Source organism: Paramisgurnus dabryanus, chromosome 8 (assembly GCF_030506205.2).
Source record: "Paramisgurnus dabryanus chromosome 8, PD_genome_1.1, whole genome shotgun sequence".
Taxonomy (NCBI): domain Eukaryota; kingdom Metazoa; phylum Chordata; class Actinopteri; order Cypriniformes; family Cobitidae; genus Paramisgurnus; species Paramisgurnus dabryanus.
In genome coordinates, this window is record NC_133344.1 from 4,999,401 (window position 1) to 5,016,468 (window position 17,068).

Below are 17,068 nucleotides of genomic sequence, written 5' to 3' on the forward strand. Positions count from 1 at the left end.
AGCTTAGCCCCATTCATTCAATGGTACCACTCAGAGATAAAGTTAGAAGTGACCAAACACATCAACGTTTTCCTATTTAAGACGAGTAGTTATACGAAAAAGTTTGGTGGTACAAAATAAAACGTAGCGCTTTTCTAAGCGGATTTAAAAGAGTAACTATATTGTATGGCGGAACAGCACTTTTGGGAGTACTTCGACTCGGCGCAGTAACACTCTCCCTCTCCCATTATGAGAGGGAGAAGGGGAGCGGATTTTTCAGGCGAGTTGATGTACTCCCAAAAGTGCTATTACGCCATACAATATAGTTCCTCTTTTAAATCCGCTTAGAAAAGCGCTAAAATGTCATAAACAATGCTGTTGAGGAGGATCAGCACCTAAGCCATTTTACGATCCTTTGTGAATAGGTCTTAGTGAGTTAGGAGTCCTCCTGACTTCTTTTAAGCTGTCGCAGACTTAGGGGCCAGTCACACCAAAAGCGCTTTAAAAGGCACGACCCACTGCCTTTTTTAAAAAAAGAGCAGTGCGACGCGGCTTTTCATATTGCTAAGCAACCACCGAGTCAGCTGTCTTGTCAATCAAATATTGAAGTCTGAGCGCTCTTTTGCTGTTAACTGTCATATTAGCAGAAACTTTAAAAAGAGGACGCTTGCTCTGATCTTGTTTGAGGGTGAGAGGTGCACAAACACGCAGGAGAGAGTGAGCGAGTGGAGTCCGGTTCTTCAAAGCAACTGTAAACTTCCCTCACCACAACGTAAGGCCCGCCTCTCCTCTCATTCGATTGGACAATGGAAAGACGCGAATAACGTCGTGCGCTTCTTCGCTCTCAGCACTCCTTCAAAAACGCGTGCGTAGGAGGCGGCAAAAAACCGCAAGGCGCTTGGCGCGCATAAACAGCGCGCAAACGCGCCCTGCCCATAGAATATCATTCAAAAAAGGCGCCTGCAACTGCCATAAACACTTTTGGTGTGACTGGCCCCTTAGGTGCTACTTTTAGGGCTAAAATGCTTCGTAAATTACTCTTATGCGGCTTTCACATTGGATGCGGTGTGCGCTGCGCTCGCCGCTGGGTTCCGCGCAGCCAAGCGATTTGTGCTCTGATGGCCAGACCAAAGTAGGCGGGGTTTTCAATAAATTACTACAGTGTTTATATTTGCCTTTAATAGTCGATGAGGAATACAGAGACTGATGTTGTTCGTCTCCATTTCACGTAACTTTAAGCCTACCTACAACAATGCTGCTTGACTTAAAACACACTTGACATGCCAACTTGAATTGCTACGTGTTTCCATGACACGGCTTTCCTTCCGATGTGTCTGTAGGAGCATACACTTGTATTATAAAGCACTGAGAATCCCGAGTATAAGCTTTTGTCCATTTTGCTTGTTTGGATGCCCCGTTTCTATTGGCCGCGTGGGTAATCGTCACAGAGCGCAGCGCAAAAGTTAAACTATTTTAAACTTTGACCGCGGCAAAAAAAAAACCCTCGCGCGGCGCAAGCCATTGAAATGAATGGGTTTCATAGCGCAGCGCAACGCACGCCGCATCCTATGTGAAAGCCGCATTAGTGAAAAAAAATTAGGAGTCCCACAGTTAAGAGTGACACGCCCATTATTTTTAGGAGTTGCTCCTGAATTCGCCAGTTAGGAGCTACTTTTAGCCTTAAAATTCTTTGTGAATACGGTCCCTGGTTTATACGCGCTCTTCCACTGATAAACACGGTATTAGCTTTGTGGCTAATCTAATATAGCAATGCATAAGCGGCTGTAAGTGATGATGTTACAGAATATTTATAAGTGATAATGATAGGACCGTTAGCCAGAACTACCACACTGTTTTTATATACAGTGTATGAACTAAATCTACAATCATTTCAAATGATGAACAACAGACTCGGCGTCAAAACAGTACATCTCATGCCGGGTGTAATGCTCTGCCACTGGCTTGGCTGATAGCTTTCTTCTGTAGTGGATTTCTGGCGCTGTTGTCAACTGGGGAGTTGTAGTGGTGGGCAAACTATGCAACACTCATAACATGAGTGAAGCATGAGACTCTGTTTCTCATGTTTTATCGGCCGTTATAAACGCAGATGCAGATTTAAATGCAATTAGCTCATATCGGCCGATAATATCGGCCAGGCTCTAGAAGTGATGTATGATAAAAGTATCATTTTGGTGTGAACTATCCCTTAATCTTAAAAGACTTAATCTCATTCTAGAAGTGTCACCATATAATGCAACAAGAATTTTGAAAGTCTCTGTGCAAATAAAATATATTGCTCCATTTGACGACAACTCCAAATAGTGGATTACTCACAAATAATCATGCATTACATTATATGTTTTATCATTGATCACTAGTCATGTTGTCTTTATTTTAGTAATATATATTACTAAATCGACTCTGGTATAATCAGACCCGGTACCTGAAGTAATTAAAATGGGGCCGACTCGGACTCGAATCACCGTGTCCTTCCGTGAAGACCTCTAATGGATACAACTATGATCAAGTTCAGGAACATGGAAGGATACAATGTGACACTGAGCTTGCTTTGCGTCACACCCAATTAATCAAGAAACGGAGAGCACGTGAACGCACAGCAAACTCATCTGAAAAGACATGACGAATTGTATATCGCACACGTCCATCGCGATGATAATGCATTTTTCGAATATATTGTGCAGCCCTACTTTTTTGTGTAAATAAGAGTGAAAAGACGACAATTAAATTGTTTCATGTTTCTTTCAAAACACACAGAACAGAAACTCTTCACCAGATCTGAGATCAGCTTTACTACCTTACAAGAGAAGAAACTTCATTCAGAAGACCACAGAGAGAAGAAGAAGAAGCAGTTTCACTATGAGCAGTGTGGGAGGATTTGTGTCTCTTCCTCTGATCTAAATGTTCACATGAGGACACACAGTGATGAAAAGCCTTTCAACTGCACTGAATGTGGAAATTACTTCAGAACCAAACACACTCTTAAAATTCATCATAGAATTCACACTGGAGAAAAACCTTTCAAATGCTCTCAGTGTGACAAGACTTTTTCTCAGTCAAATCACTTGAAAGCACATCAGAGAGTTCATACTGGAGAGAAACCTCATCACTGTAGTGTCTGTGGGAAGAGTTTTAGTCATGGGTCTGCATTACTAAAGCACCAGAGACTTCATACAGGTGAAAAACCTTTCAAATGCTCTCAGTGTGACAAAACGTTTGCTTATTCAAGTCACTTCAAAGCCCATGAGAGAGTTCATACTGGAGAGAAACCTTATCACTGTAGTGTCTGTTGGAAGAGTTTTAGTCAAGGGTCTGCATTACTAAAGCACCAGAGAATTCATACAGGTGAAAAACCTTTTAAATGTTCTCAGTGTGACAAGACGTTTAATTGTTCAACTAACTTAAAAGTCCATCATAGAGTTCATACTGGAGAGAAACCTTACGTCTGCTTTCACTGTGGAAAGAACTTCATTAATTCATCTCAATTAATAGTTCATCAAAGAGTTCATACTGGAGAGAAACCTTATCACTGTAGTGTCTGTGGGAAGAGTTTTAGTGTAAAGTATACATTACTAAAGCACAAGAGAATTCATACAGGTGAAAAACCTTTCAAATGCTCTCAGTGTGACAAGACGTTTACTTGTTTAAGTAACTTAAAATCCCATCAGAGACGTCATACAGGAAAGAAACCTTAACACTGTAATGTTTGTTGAAAGAGTTAATAAACAGTCAGTCTTTGTAAAGCAACAGTCACCCTAATAAGGTTATGACACCAAAAACTTGTATAACATTTAAAATATTGTTAAAAAACAAGTTAATAGTAAAATAAGAACAAATAATCAAATTATGATCAATATCAAAAGTAACCAGGCTTGGGAGGGTTACTTTAGAAATTTATTCTGTTACATTTACAAATTACTTCATAAAAAAGTATTTAGTAACCACAATATGAAAGTAATGTAACTGATAACTTTTGGATTACTTAAAACAACAACTTTTATTTATTAAGAATTTAACAGAATTTTATGTAAAGGATTAGACAGACATCTAGTGGCTACAGTGTGGTATTACAGATTATTTTGTTTTATTTTTAACTAACATGTAGGCTACAAGGAAATAATAAAAACACAACATTTAAAAATTCTACACAATCTACATATTAGTTTAATATAGGCCTACATGTTGACTAAAGCCGTGATCTTTCTTTAATTTGCCTGACTGAACTTGGACCGTTGGCAGTGGGAGTTTCCCTGCGTTACATAGCAGCGAACAACGCGTTAAGTGAGAAGAGATTATGAAAGGAAATTTTAGGTACTAAAAAAGGTACTCTCCTAATTTCTACAGATTCCAGCATCACTATAAGACTTACAACTGCGATCATACAAACCACTGACTTTTAAAGCAGTAATAAACACTACATAGCTAACATGATTTCTTTTATAGTCTTACCTGCAAATGCTTATTTAGGTTGGATGTCGAGTGATGAGTACTTCGATAAAGAACGTGTTCTCGTAACTGGAAGGCACTGTTTGCGTTGTACAACCATGTTGCTGGCATTTTCTTTTTTTTTTAAACAAAATAGCAGCGGAATTTCCAAAAAATGAAAGCATTTTCCACACGGACAGTGTCGTTTGCGCATGCACCAGCGGGTGCCACTCGTGAGTCGTTAAAGGACAAGTTCGGTATTTTACACTTAAAGTCCTGTTTTCAGATTGTTCATGATGAAATAGAACGGTTTTGACTGAAATTTGGACATATGCGGCTGCCCCGAGAAGTTTGGGGTGTTTGTGTTTCACCTCCCACCTTTACAATGGGTTTAATGGTGCACTGGAACAATCCTTCCTAAAATGCATTAAACTTTCGTTTACAAAGACGTGAAACTCACCGAGTGGTCAGGGGTGTTCACTGGTATGCTCACACAAAAATCGCTGCAAAATATGCATTCCAACAGGTTTTATCGTAGTTTTTGCCAACTCCATTGACTTGTATTTGATATCCTGTGAGGTACGGTATTACTCCGCGCCGGGAACTTTGTTTGTATTATTGCAATTGGTAAAGGCGGATTAGCGCCACCACCTGGGCTGGAGTGTCTATTATTCAAGCTCAAAGCGGAAGAATGTACGGGTGTGAGGCGTTTGGAAAAATAGGTCCACAAGTTAACAACAAATGCTAAAACAGCTGTTGGAAAGCATCTTTTGCAGCGATCTTTGTGTGAGCATACCAGTGAACACCCCAGACCACTCGGTGAGTTTCACGTCTTTGTTAACGAAAGTTTAATGCATTTTAGGAAGGATTGTTCCAGTGCACCATTAAACCCATTGTAGAGGTATGAGGTGAGAAACAAACACGTGAAAATTCTCAGGGCAGCCGCATATGTCGAAATTTCAGTCACAACCGTTCTATTTCACCATAAACAATCTGAAAACAGGGCTTTAAAGGTGGAAAAGAGGATGTTTGTTTAATACATTTTTGCAATATTACCTGAAACTGTCTTTACTAAATGATAAAAGACTGAAAGTAATAAAATTTATATATGTAATCTGTGCATAAGATAGGGCCTTATAAACATCAGCCAATCGTTGATGCAATCATCGCAATCGTCATTGGCCCTCTGGCTTGTCAATCACTGCCATTACGTTTCTTGCGAGAGATGTGCGCGCTCCAGTAACGTTACACGAGTGACGCATGCGCACAGCGCATGAAACTCCGTCTTAAGTTTCGGTTTGTTTTCATTTTCGCTCCTGCTTTCCTCCTCGAATCTGCACCATGGAAGAGAAGATACGCCGAAGGAGGACGCAAAAGAAAGAGTTTTTAAGTCGCTGAGAAGAGGAGAAAATTGTCAGAAGAATGTTATCTAACCAGAGTCGTTATTGGAGAAACATTTCAACACTGGAGAGCAATGAAGGAACAGAGAGGTGTCAGACGCGCAGGTCGCAAAAATTCTCTTCGACAGGTAACAGTGATTATTCTTTCTTTGTGGAATAATTATTGTTGTACTGTTATTCAGGTATATCGACGTTGTTCTTGTACTGTAGTTGTAAGGCAGTGACCAGTCTGCTACACGCTAGGTGAAATGGGAGTAGCGTCGACTGATCTAACTTTACGTCTTATGTGTTTATTATCATAATTTTTCACATAAAGAATCCACTGACGCGACACAGCATATGCCAGTGGTAAACAAACACTCGTGTTCAAATACTCGTGCACGAGTTATGGAAGGCGTTTCCTAGAAATGAGCTGTAAGGAGGGAGGCTGTTCTTGCGCATGCGCTTATTTAAAAAACTCAGTAACGGTCTTTGGATTCTCAGTCGGCGGAAACATCCTCTTTTGCGCCTTTTTTTCATTAGCTAAGGTGCCAAGCTGTTAAAGAGTGTATGCGTGTATGTGTCCGGAAGCAAACATACTGTTTATAACTATATACAAGTGTTAATTCATGTTGTTTTTCATACAACTATTATAAATGTGTAAATAAAGTATCACATTTATCTCTTTTATAAACACTTTTGTTATGTGTCAAACTTGTTTATTTTATATTGTGTGCTATGTGATTTTCCGAATTGGTTTTAAAAGTCTTAATGTCACGTGACCATAATGTCATTAATTGTCTATTAACTTTGCTTGTACACTGAGAAAGGAACTGTTCAGATTATACAGTAAATGTTTTGTTCATTTTTACTATGATTATGTCTTTTTGACTTCTGCCTATTCTCTGGGCTGGTAAATTAAATTTTACATAATTATTCAGTATTTTGTCATTCTTTTTTATTCTTTCTAGGAAAGCTAAAGGACCTGTTATTGTTATTGATATCATCTTGTCCAGATGCACAGTGTGATGTGTTAGCACAATAGAAATGAACTGCAAGAGCTTGTAGAGAGGAGTAAAGACTGCTGAGAGGAACACCACTATATTTTGAATATACGTTGCATACTTGACAAGCTTGTCACACTTTCACTGCACAGACACCATATATTGTATAACAGGTTTCGTTTTACTTTATTATTATGACGATCACAGTTGAATGGTGGTAATAAAAAAGGAAGTTATTGTACAGGTAACTATACAGATGAAAATAAGGGCTTTAAACGTCAACGTTTCATTTGCATATTAAAAAGAGAATAATTTAAAATAATTTCTTTAATTCCTTTAAAAAATATTATTTTATCTTAGCGGAGAAAAGGAAACCGTAGAATTCATAATCTTAAAACAGAAGTTATATGATATAAATAGAAAATAACAGCCTAGCAGGGATGATGGAATAGAAACTGTTGTGCTACTGGGTTTGCATACAGCCATGTATTTGTAGTAAATCAATCAGCTTTACTGCGTGCTTATTTTTCATAAGAGAGAATAATAAGGCAACCTCACTATGAATTTAGGTCCTATAAATAAAGTTCTTGACTTCAAAATGTAGGTGGATACACCTCTGAAACACATGAACACACACAGACCAGACGTCCACATTTCATGTCTCATTCACCAATGAGCAGTGCTTTAAGTGGGCCGGAACGCCCCGGTACTCAGTACCGCCACTTCTAAAAATAGCTCTTGAGCGTACCACCACCTCTACGTGCGCCCAGAACGTGCTTTTAGCGTACCGGAAAGCTCATCTGTTTAAAAATCAGAGGTTTAATTTAATCATTTGGCTGCGCTGCCGCTTTTCAGAGCGCCCTTAATGTACGCTTCCTAATTCGTTCCACCGAGAGCAGAGACTACATTACCCATACACCCTTGCGTTTACAAGTTAAAAGCGCATGCGTCCTTCAGTCAGTGTCAACGTGCTCTGGAGAGGTGTGTGTGTGTGTGTGTGTGTGTGTGTGTGTGTGTGTGTGTGTGTGTGTGTGTGTGTGTGTGTGTGTGTGTGTGTGTGTGTGTGTGTGTGTGTGTGTGTGAAATGCGCAACCATAGCTGCTCGTTTAAAATGAAAATACAATGAACACGTAAATTGCCCTCCTTATTTTAGACTCTGAGTAGTAAAAGAACAAGGTCAGAATCAGAGGACTCGCTGACATCACACCAAGCCAGAATGATAGCTGCCTGCAGGTCAGACGCAAGCCTTGTAGGTACGTGATAATCTCCGCTGTCGCGGCTGTCAGTTTGGTTCCCCTCGAAGCAACTTCGGATTTCCTCAGGCGATGTGCAGAAAACATTCTTGAAATTATAATATACATTTAGTTTAATAGCTAAACTAAAAGTAAACGAAATTTCAATGAATTTGAACGACGTGCACAGTAGTTTTATCACCCGCAAAATGGAAAACAATGGGACAAAATAAATGACTTTAATTAGAGTTTCAAATGGCCAGTATTTTGTTATTCTTGACCCCATAGACATGGTCTTGGTGTCATTTTAAAGTTTTTTTTCAAGCTTTTTCTATCTGAACCACTAGTTTTAGCATTTAACCATGCTGAAAATTTTACTGACATATCTACCTTTTGCACATTTTATTTATGTTCAAAAACTCTTTCTACAGTAGCTCTTTCTAATGGTATTTTTTCAAAATCCTTTTGCACATTTTATTTATGTTCAGTAGCTATTTCTAGCTCAAGCAAATCCACAAATTTATAAAAGGATTAATTATTTTTTACAAGGTCGTCTGTTGACTGCTAAATATAAAACCCCTTCAATATAGGAGTCGAGTCAGCAAAAAAAAAAAAAAAAAAAAAAAATAGAGTACCGGCACCTCTTTTGGGCCACTTAAAGCACTGCCAATGAGAAAACTTTGCTGAACAAAGTGAATAACAACATAAACAACTGTTTTAAATACAGCACGTTTTCGGTTGTGTAGAGTAGAGGTAATAGTTTGCTTGTATTTTTGAAAACATAAATATTGTTAAGCTAATTCTTAAAAATACACGAGTAACACAATAGCTGCTCATGTGCAGCTTGTCAATTCAGCAGGAAAGTTTGTTTGCCTCTGTTTACAAAGTGCACGTGAACAAGCTGATGATGTATGATGTCTGCGTGAACAGGTTGCGTAGTGGCATGCAAAACACATTCACAGAAGAGGAGCAAAAATTGCATGTGTCCAATTATTGCGTTCGGCCCAACTTCAATGATTTGTTGAACATTTAATAGTCTTATGTCTTTCACAGAAGACATATATTTATACAAATACATTTAGACGTTTTAGCATAGTGATTGGTATCAGGATGTAAGGAGACTTTCAACAAACTTAACTATAAATGTTTCTGGATCAAATCAAATATCTTGCCTTTAAATGACTGAACACATGCGGGACGGCACATTAAATGTGTTGTCCCTATACTAACACACCTTCTGTGTTGTTATTTATTGTGCCACCCCCCATGGTCCTGCGACGTTAGATCAGAAATGTCTTGTCTTCAAGTGTTCATTTATCACAAAATAGAGTAACACGAGTAACCAACTCATTTAAATTTCACTAATTGTTACTGCGTTACTTGATTTAAAAAAATACTTTGTTACATGTTTATTACCGCTAAAAGTAGTGGAATTACAGTAACAAAATTAATTGTAATGCGTTACTCCCATTACTGTTTTTAACACAACTTGTGTTGTCCCTTTCATTTATTTTATAACGCATTAAATGGCATGACACACACAATGTGTAAAAAATTAACACATAATTTTTTGCAGTGTACCTCTACAATAAATTAAACATGCAAGATTGTGTAGACTGCTGTGGTGGAAATTCAGCAATAATCTGATATACTGAGACAAGACAGAATGAATGCTTAAAGAAGAATAATTTAATGTTTTACTTGCAAGGGCTTCAACATACAAACCAATCAAATCAATGTACAGCAAAAGCAACTCTCTGTATTCTTGCTGGCCTTTTTATGAGCCCGCTTACCTCAAACCCCATGTTTTTTTTATGATAATTTTATAATAAAATTACTGTAGTATTCTAAAGTGATAAACATGGTAAGTCACTAGTAATTACTCAAGTGTTACCACATCATTCTAGTAATAAGCCATAATTTGGATCAATATTCTAAAGTGACGATCATAGTTAGCCACTAGTAATTCCTTTAGAAGGATGTTGTAACACTTGAATCATATGTTTTCATATTTAAAATTACTGTCACCTCTGTCTCTCGTGCACATACTCTCTCCCTGTGTGTATACAGATACAAAGAGGTGACAGTAATTTTAAATATTATTATAAAAACCTTTAATGATTATAGCTTTTATAACAAAAAACTAATCACTACACAAAAAACACCTTTACCACATTAAAACCATTGTTAATTTTCATAAGGGAGGTACAGTGGATCATAATGTGTTAATAATTGTTCCATTCACTAAATTACATTGCAGTTTAATTGTCTTGTGTAGGCAGTGTTTGAATCAACAGTGAATATCTACATATATTTTAATATTTGGTGCAGATCATTACACTGTTTGACTTATATAGTGTACACTCTCACACACAGAACCTACTGACACACCAGAAACAACAGAGCCGTAAATCTGCCTCCAGATCTGCAGCCTCCTCATACTCACTTGTAAAGCAGTGAGCGTCTTCTGTCTCCAGTACAGCAGGAGGCGCTGCAGCTCTTTAGTCCGCAGATAAACTCACTAAAGAAAGAAAGAAAGAGCGCGCGTGTGATGTGTTTGTGTATCCTCAGTGTTTTTCTCTCTTGTGTGTTTCATTGGCCCTAATTTATCATTCTTGCGTAGAAACGGGCGTATATGTTGGCGTACGATTATGCTTACACTCCTCTCACCGCCTGATTTATGAAGCTGTGCGTACCTCTGAAATTCAGGTGTACGCAATATCTGCCCTTCATAAATGGGGCGGCTGAAAACGATCGTCATTAGAATAACAAGCCCATATAAATTCAAGTCTCCACCTCCCCCACGCCCTCATTTTACGACATTGACACATGGAAGACGGCAAAGACGAGAAACCAGGGAAGTGGAAAGAAACAAAATTGTTTTATTTGGGAGTTTAAAGAGCGGGATTAAAAACACATTAATAATTGCATGACATTTTGTAATATTTGTATTATTATTTTTATTATTAATGACGCTTAATTGATATTTAGAAGAATAATTATTTATTATTAATATTATTTAATGTTGCCTACATCTAAATTATATGTCTGCTTAATGGTTAAAAGTTTTTTTTAAATAATATTTTAAAATGATGTAGTAAATTTTGTAGTGTGTTTTTCTGTATTTACATACAGTTGTTTGTTAGCTAAGATCCAGTTTGATACGGAGCTCCGGATATAATTCAAATTAACAATTTGTTTCCACGACATCCACATGTTTTACTAGACTAATTCATAATTTGAAGTAATAATAATTGTAATAGTAATGACGAAATATTATAATAATTAATTCCAAGGAACAAACTGTTGAATATTGGGAACGAATTTTATATTTATGGCCATACTTTAAACTAAATAAGAAAAAGAAGTGTTCATAATGTAGCATAAAAGATAATTCGTGGCCATGATTTTGTCCGCATGTCATCATGATCGGATTTATGGCTCCATTCAACACAAGCATTTTACCTTACCTATTGTAGCTATTTATTTATCATCGAATAGTATGTAACTAGCTTACCTTTTGATGCATTATTACCATGTTTTCGTAGCACATCCTTGTGCTTTCTTTCAATGTGCAGCTTCAGATTCCAGGATGAATATTTGCTGACTTTTACAGTCTCTCCGCACTTCTTTTCAATGTTTTCTTCCTGTCCAATCTTAACTTTGATTTTTACTTTACATTTATGTAGAAGGCTTGAATTCCATAACTTATTGCTAGACGTTTTTACAGATTCTCGAACTAGCAAATTATTAAAGGGCGTTCTGGGTTCAACGAGCGGTGCTGAGCGAGCGGAATTTTTAGAGAGGCGCTTTGATGGAATATTACCGCACCGCTCAAGGCTCCGCTCCGATCCGCTCGCATGCTTTGCCCTGAAACGTCAGGTAAAGCGCCCATGCTCTCAACTGAAGGAATACATATGCCTACAAATCAAATGCTTCTGTAAAGTCTCACAAATTAAACATTGAAGTACATGTTGCATAAAAATAAACACTGAAGTTTATAATTACTATGTTTTAGTTTTTTTACAGTGGGTCATAATATATCATATATTTTCATTTGTCAGTGCGTTTTGTGGTGTTAGGAATTGTTTGCGCATTTCTGCACTAACTCAGAATGTGCGTACACCACCTCCTGAGCTGGCGTAGGATTTGAGCGTGCCGTACGCCAACGTCCATATTGATAAATCTCAAAGTCACCGTGGTTTTGGGTGTACGCCAGGTGTACGCTGGAAATTTGGTGTACGTACTTTTGATAAATGAGGGCCATTGAGTGTAAACGAAGTATTGTCTCGGTGTATTTAAGTGTTAAGACGATGCAGGACACTACAGTGTGTGACAGTAAACAGAGCTTACAGGAGGATCAAACCTCCACAGAGTCTCTGGATTCTGTCTGTAACGCTGGAGAACAGCAGCAGATCCTGCAGACCAAACTGAAGATGTGTTCAGTTAAACTCATCGACTGCACGAACCTCATGATGAAGATTAAAACTGAACCCACAGAAATCAAAACTGAACCTAAAGAAATCAAAACGGAACCCACAGAAGAGGAAGATCGAACTGATGAAGATGATGATTTTATTCCATCAGGTATTTCTCCTTAATTATTGTTGGGTTTTTAACATTTGTAACTGTCATGTGAGCACAGTTTTTGGTCACAAACTCTATAATCAAAAGATCAAGAAATGTAAGTACTAAAATTCTTAAAGGAGTTTAGGATATCTTTAAAACGTATTGAGCAACAGGCATGTAGGCTTAAAGGGGGTTAGTTCAACTTCACCCCAAAATTATTATCATAAATCACTTACTCATGTGTCATAATAAACCCCCAAGTGCTCAAATTGTCTTCATTTCCAGATATTTTTGATGAAATCTGTGAGGCTTCTGTTTGTCCTACTGACTTTAGTTATTTTCACAATTGTTTTTAGTTTCCCAGAAAATAATGAAGGACATCACCAAAAAGGTCCATCAGTCTTTCAATATTAATATTATGAAGTGACAAGAACACTTTTGTATGCAGAGATACCAAATTGAAAAAAATTATTCAATAATTTGTTCTCCTCTTTAGTTGTTCTTAAACAGACTATGACACATCACCTGCTGACGTAGTTTATCCACTTTTTTTATTAAAGCGATTATGCAAACATTGTAAACGATACTTCAACAGCCCGTATAAATGCGCAAATTACTTGCCAGCGTATTCTGTGTCTGTATGCTGGCAACTCTGTCAGTAAGAGATGTCATCAGCATGCGCCGTTGTCTGGTTGTGAACGCACACTAAACAATCAAGGAGGAGAACAAATTGTGGAATAAAATGATTTGTTTTGTTTTCTTTGAGCACAGAAGTGTTCTTATTACATTATAACACTTTTATTGAATGAATGATGAACTTTTTTGACAATGTCTTTCATTGTTTTCTGGGGGAAAAATGTGAAACTAGCTGAAGCCAATGGGACCGACAGAAGCCTCCTGGTTTTCAACAAAAATATGTAAAAATGTGTTCTGAAAACAATCGGAGCACTTGGGGGTTTAGAACGACACAGGGGTCAATTGTGATTTATGATAAAAAAAAACATTTTGGGGTGAACTAACCTATTAAAAAAGACTTAATCTCATTCTAGAATTGTCACCATATAATGCAACAAGAATTCAAAGTCTCTGTACAAAAATTGCTCAATTTGACTCCTACAAAATTGTGGATTACTCTAAAATAATCACGCATTACTTTATATGTTTCTTTGTCTTTATCAATCACTTAATCGAAATGTCATTATTGTTTTATCTGGTAAATTTATAGAAAATTAGAGTTAGAAAATTATTATTATTAAATTATTGCCCAGCTCTACAATATATACAGGTGCTGGTCATATAATTAGAATATCATAGTTGTTTTATTTCACTAATTCTATTTGTAACCGGTTCTACTCTTTCTCTGTTACGATCTGCGTTGTGTTTCAATGAAGAGATGGGACTCAAAAATTGATGCTGATGTTGAATTTATTGTGGAGGACAACAGGAAGTGTGTGGACAGCACTGGATGAAATAAAGAGAGTACAGGAATGAATACAGTGTGAGTCTTTGATTTATCCTCCTCTCCCCAGCGCGCTCAATGCGGTCTGAGCCAAACATCACAATAATATCATCAAAAGTAATATTGGAAACAGTACAAACAACATTAACATTAAAGGTAGGACAAATAATCACACATGTTCTTTATATATATATATTCAAATATGTTCAAATCATCTAATGTTAAACACATTGTAATATACAGCTAATTTTAAATCAACCATGAATTACGAGAAATTATACAATATGAATATTTCAGAAGAATATAACAAATGTAACCCATACCTGGATGAAATAAAGAGAGTACAGGAATGAATACAGTGTGAGTCTTTGATTTATCCTCCTGCACAGATTAAACACCGGTTATTTAATCACTCTGCTGACGCACACACACCCAAACATCTGTACCCAGTATCAAACTCTTAATCTCACCCATCCAAACATAAAACACTGTTTAGTACATTTATAACATTCTTAACAACAATATAACAGCAAATCACATACTTAATCGGACTTTTGTGAACTTTTACAGGCTCATATTGAAGGAGCACCACAAACCGCTTACCTCTCCCCAGCGCGCTCAATGCGGTCTGAGGACGCAGCGCGGCCAAACAGTAATGACGTCATCGCGCCAAATAAACAAACTCTTTTTTACAGGAGTGACAAAAATGTGTATAAAGCTAAATTAAACATTTCCATGAACAAATGAACATCAAGTAAATACGTAAAAATGAAAAAGAAGGGATTATTAGTGAAATGCATTTTTACATTGAGCATGCACTCTGATTTACATCCGTCACATATTCAAAAGTGAATAAAACTTTTTAAATCATTCCGTTGTTGTTTTCTAGCTTTCTTTTTTCAAACGTGTGCTGTCGAACTGTTGTATTAAACCAATATTGCTCTCAGAGTCATGTGATATAGCTCTATATAATCACGGCTGTTATTGCCTTTGCACATATCACACTCCTTCTCGAGCGATAATCTACTACTAATAATGAACTCTGCAACACATACTACTCCTGACAACTATCTGACACTAAAACAAACAACCACAAGATGGTGCGATTTTCAAAACTCCTTTATCCAGATTCGATACTCAGACCGAACCAAGGCCTCTTTTGTCATTGGTTCCGTGATTTCTACATAAACAACACAAGCCCTGAATCAAGTCTTACCCCCCATTAATTCTCGACACGTGCTCTGTACTTTCACTTCAAATATCCCATCACTAACAATGACCCAGTTGTAATAACAGGAATGACACCTGTCTTCTGTCTATATGTGTGAATCTAGAAAAAGATACAGAATCTCAATTCTTCATCCTTCTTTGTGTAAATAAGAGTGAAAAGACAATTTAATTGTTTCATGTTTCTATCAGATGTGAAGACTGATTCATGTTTGGATATAGAAATAACGTCCTCAACATCAAAAGAGCGACTGACAGCACAAACTCTTTCCTGCATCACCTGTGGAAAGACATTCAGCTCACAGAGACATTTAGAGAGACATGAGAGAAAACACACAGAACAGAAACTCTTCACCAGATCTGAGATCAGCTTTACTAGGCCTACTACCTTACAAGAGAAGAAACGTCATTCAGAAGACCGCAGAGAGAAGAAGAAGAAGAAACAGTTTCACTGTGAGCAGTGTGGGAGGATTTTTGTCTCTTCATCTAATCTAAATGTTCACATGAGGACACACAGTGATGAAAAGCCTTTCAACTGCACTGAATGTGGAAATTACTTCAAAACCAAACAATATCTTAAAGTTCATCAGAGACTTCATACAGGTGAAAAACCTTACGAGTGTCCTCACTGTGAGAAGAGATTTAGCCGTGAACGTGTTCTGAAGACACATGTGCTTTCACACACCAATGAGAGACCGTATCAGTGCAGTGAATGGAAAAACCTTTAGAGATTCAGGTTTGTTAAAAAAAACACCAGAATATTCACTTTAAAGAGAAACTCTATCGGTGTTCACACTGTGATAAACGTTTCTGTTATAAATATCAGCTGAGAATCCATGAGAGAGTTCATACTGGAGAGAAACCTTACGTCTGCGCTCACTGTGGAAAGAGCTTCATTAATTCATCTCAATTCGGAGTTCATCAGAGAGTTCATACTGGAGAGAAACCTTATCACTGTAGTGTCTGTGGGAAGAGTTTTAGTGTAAAGGCTGCCTTACTAAATCACAAGAGAGTTCATACAGGTGAAAAACCTTACAAATGCTCTCAGTGTGACAAGACGTTTACTTGTTCAAGTACCTTAAAAGTCCATCAAAGAGTTCATACTGGAGAGAAACCTTATTACTGTAGTCTCTGTGGGAAGAGTTTTAGTCAACAGTCACACTTACAAAATCACAAGAGACTCCATACAGGTGAAAAACCTTACAAATGCTCTCAGTGTGACGAGACGTTTACTCAGTCAGGTTCCTTAAAATTTCACCAGAAAGTTCACACTGGAGAGAAACCTCATCATTGCAATGTTTTTGGGAAAAGTTAATCAAAAGTCAAACTTTGTAAAGCATCAGTGACCTTAATAAAGTTATGACATCAAAAACTTTTAAAGTTTTAAATATTGTTACAAAACAAATTCAATAATAAACCTAACAATTAAAAAAAATAATAGTAAAATAAGAACAAATAATGAAATTATGAGCAATATTGCAGATAAATACAACAGAACAAACATACAAATGAAATGCAACAGTGCTGTTTAGGTTTTTCAGATTGATGTAATAGTAGTACTTTATTATGGAGGACGAAAAATGACTTAAAGCACTTATATTTAAAACTTTCTAGATTTTTATTTTGGTTATGAATGAGGTTCTTAAAGGGATAGTTCATGCAAAAATGAAATGTCTTTCACTGTAACGTTACCCATGGAAGTACACTCAGGGTGGGTTGCACCAACAAGGATTAAATTAAGCTTAAAGTTTAGAGCTAATGTAGGCTTTATTGATC

At 37.1% G+C, this 17,068-nt stretch overlaps 1 protein-coding gene and 1 pseudogene across 1 annotated transcript; both read left to right on the plus strand.

The window, feature by feature from the left end:
* The first annotated feature begins 2,665 nt into the window (after positions 1 to 2,665).
* Positions 2,666 to 4,742, plus strand: LOC141279820 (uncharacterized). The gene has a single exon (XM_065282059.2). It carries the CDS (start codon positions 2,733 to 2,735, stop codon positions 3,690 to 3,692), a length of 960 nt encoding a protein of 319 aa, XP_065138131.2. The 5' UTR covers positions 2,666 to 2,732; the 3' UTR covers positions 3,693 to 4,742.
* An 11,053-nt stretch (positions 4,743 to 15,795) lies between these two features.
* Positions 15,796 to 16,864, plus strand: LOC141282484 (uncharacterized; annotated as a pseudogene).
* The last annotated feature ends 204 nt before the right edge of the window (positions 16,865 to 17,068 follow it).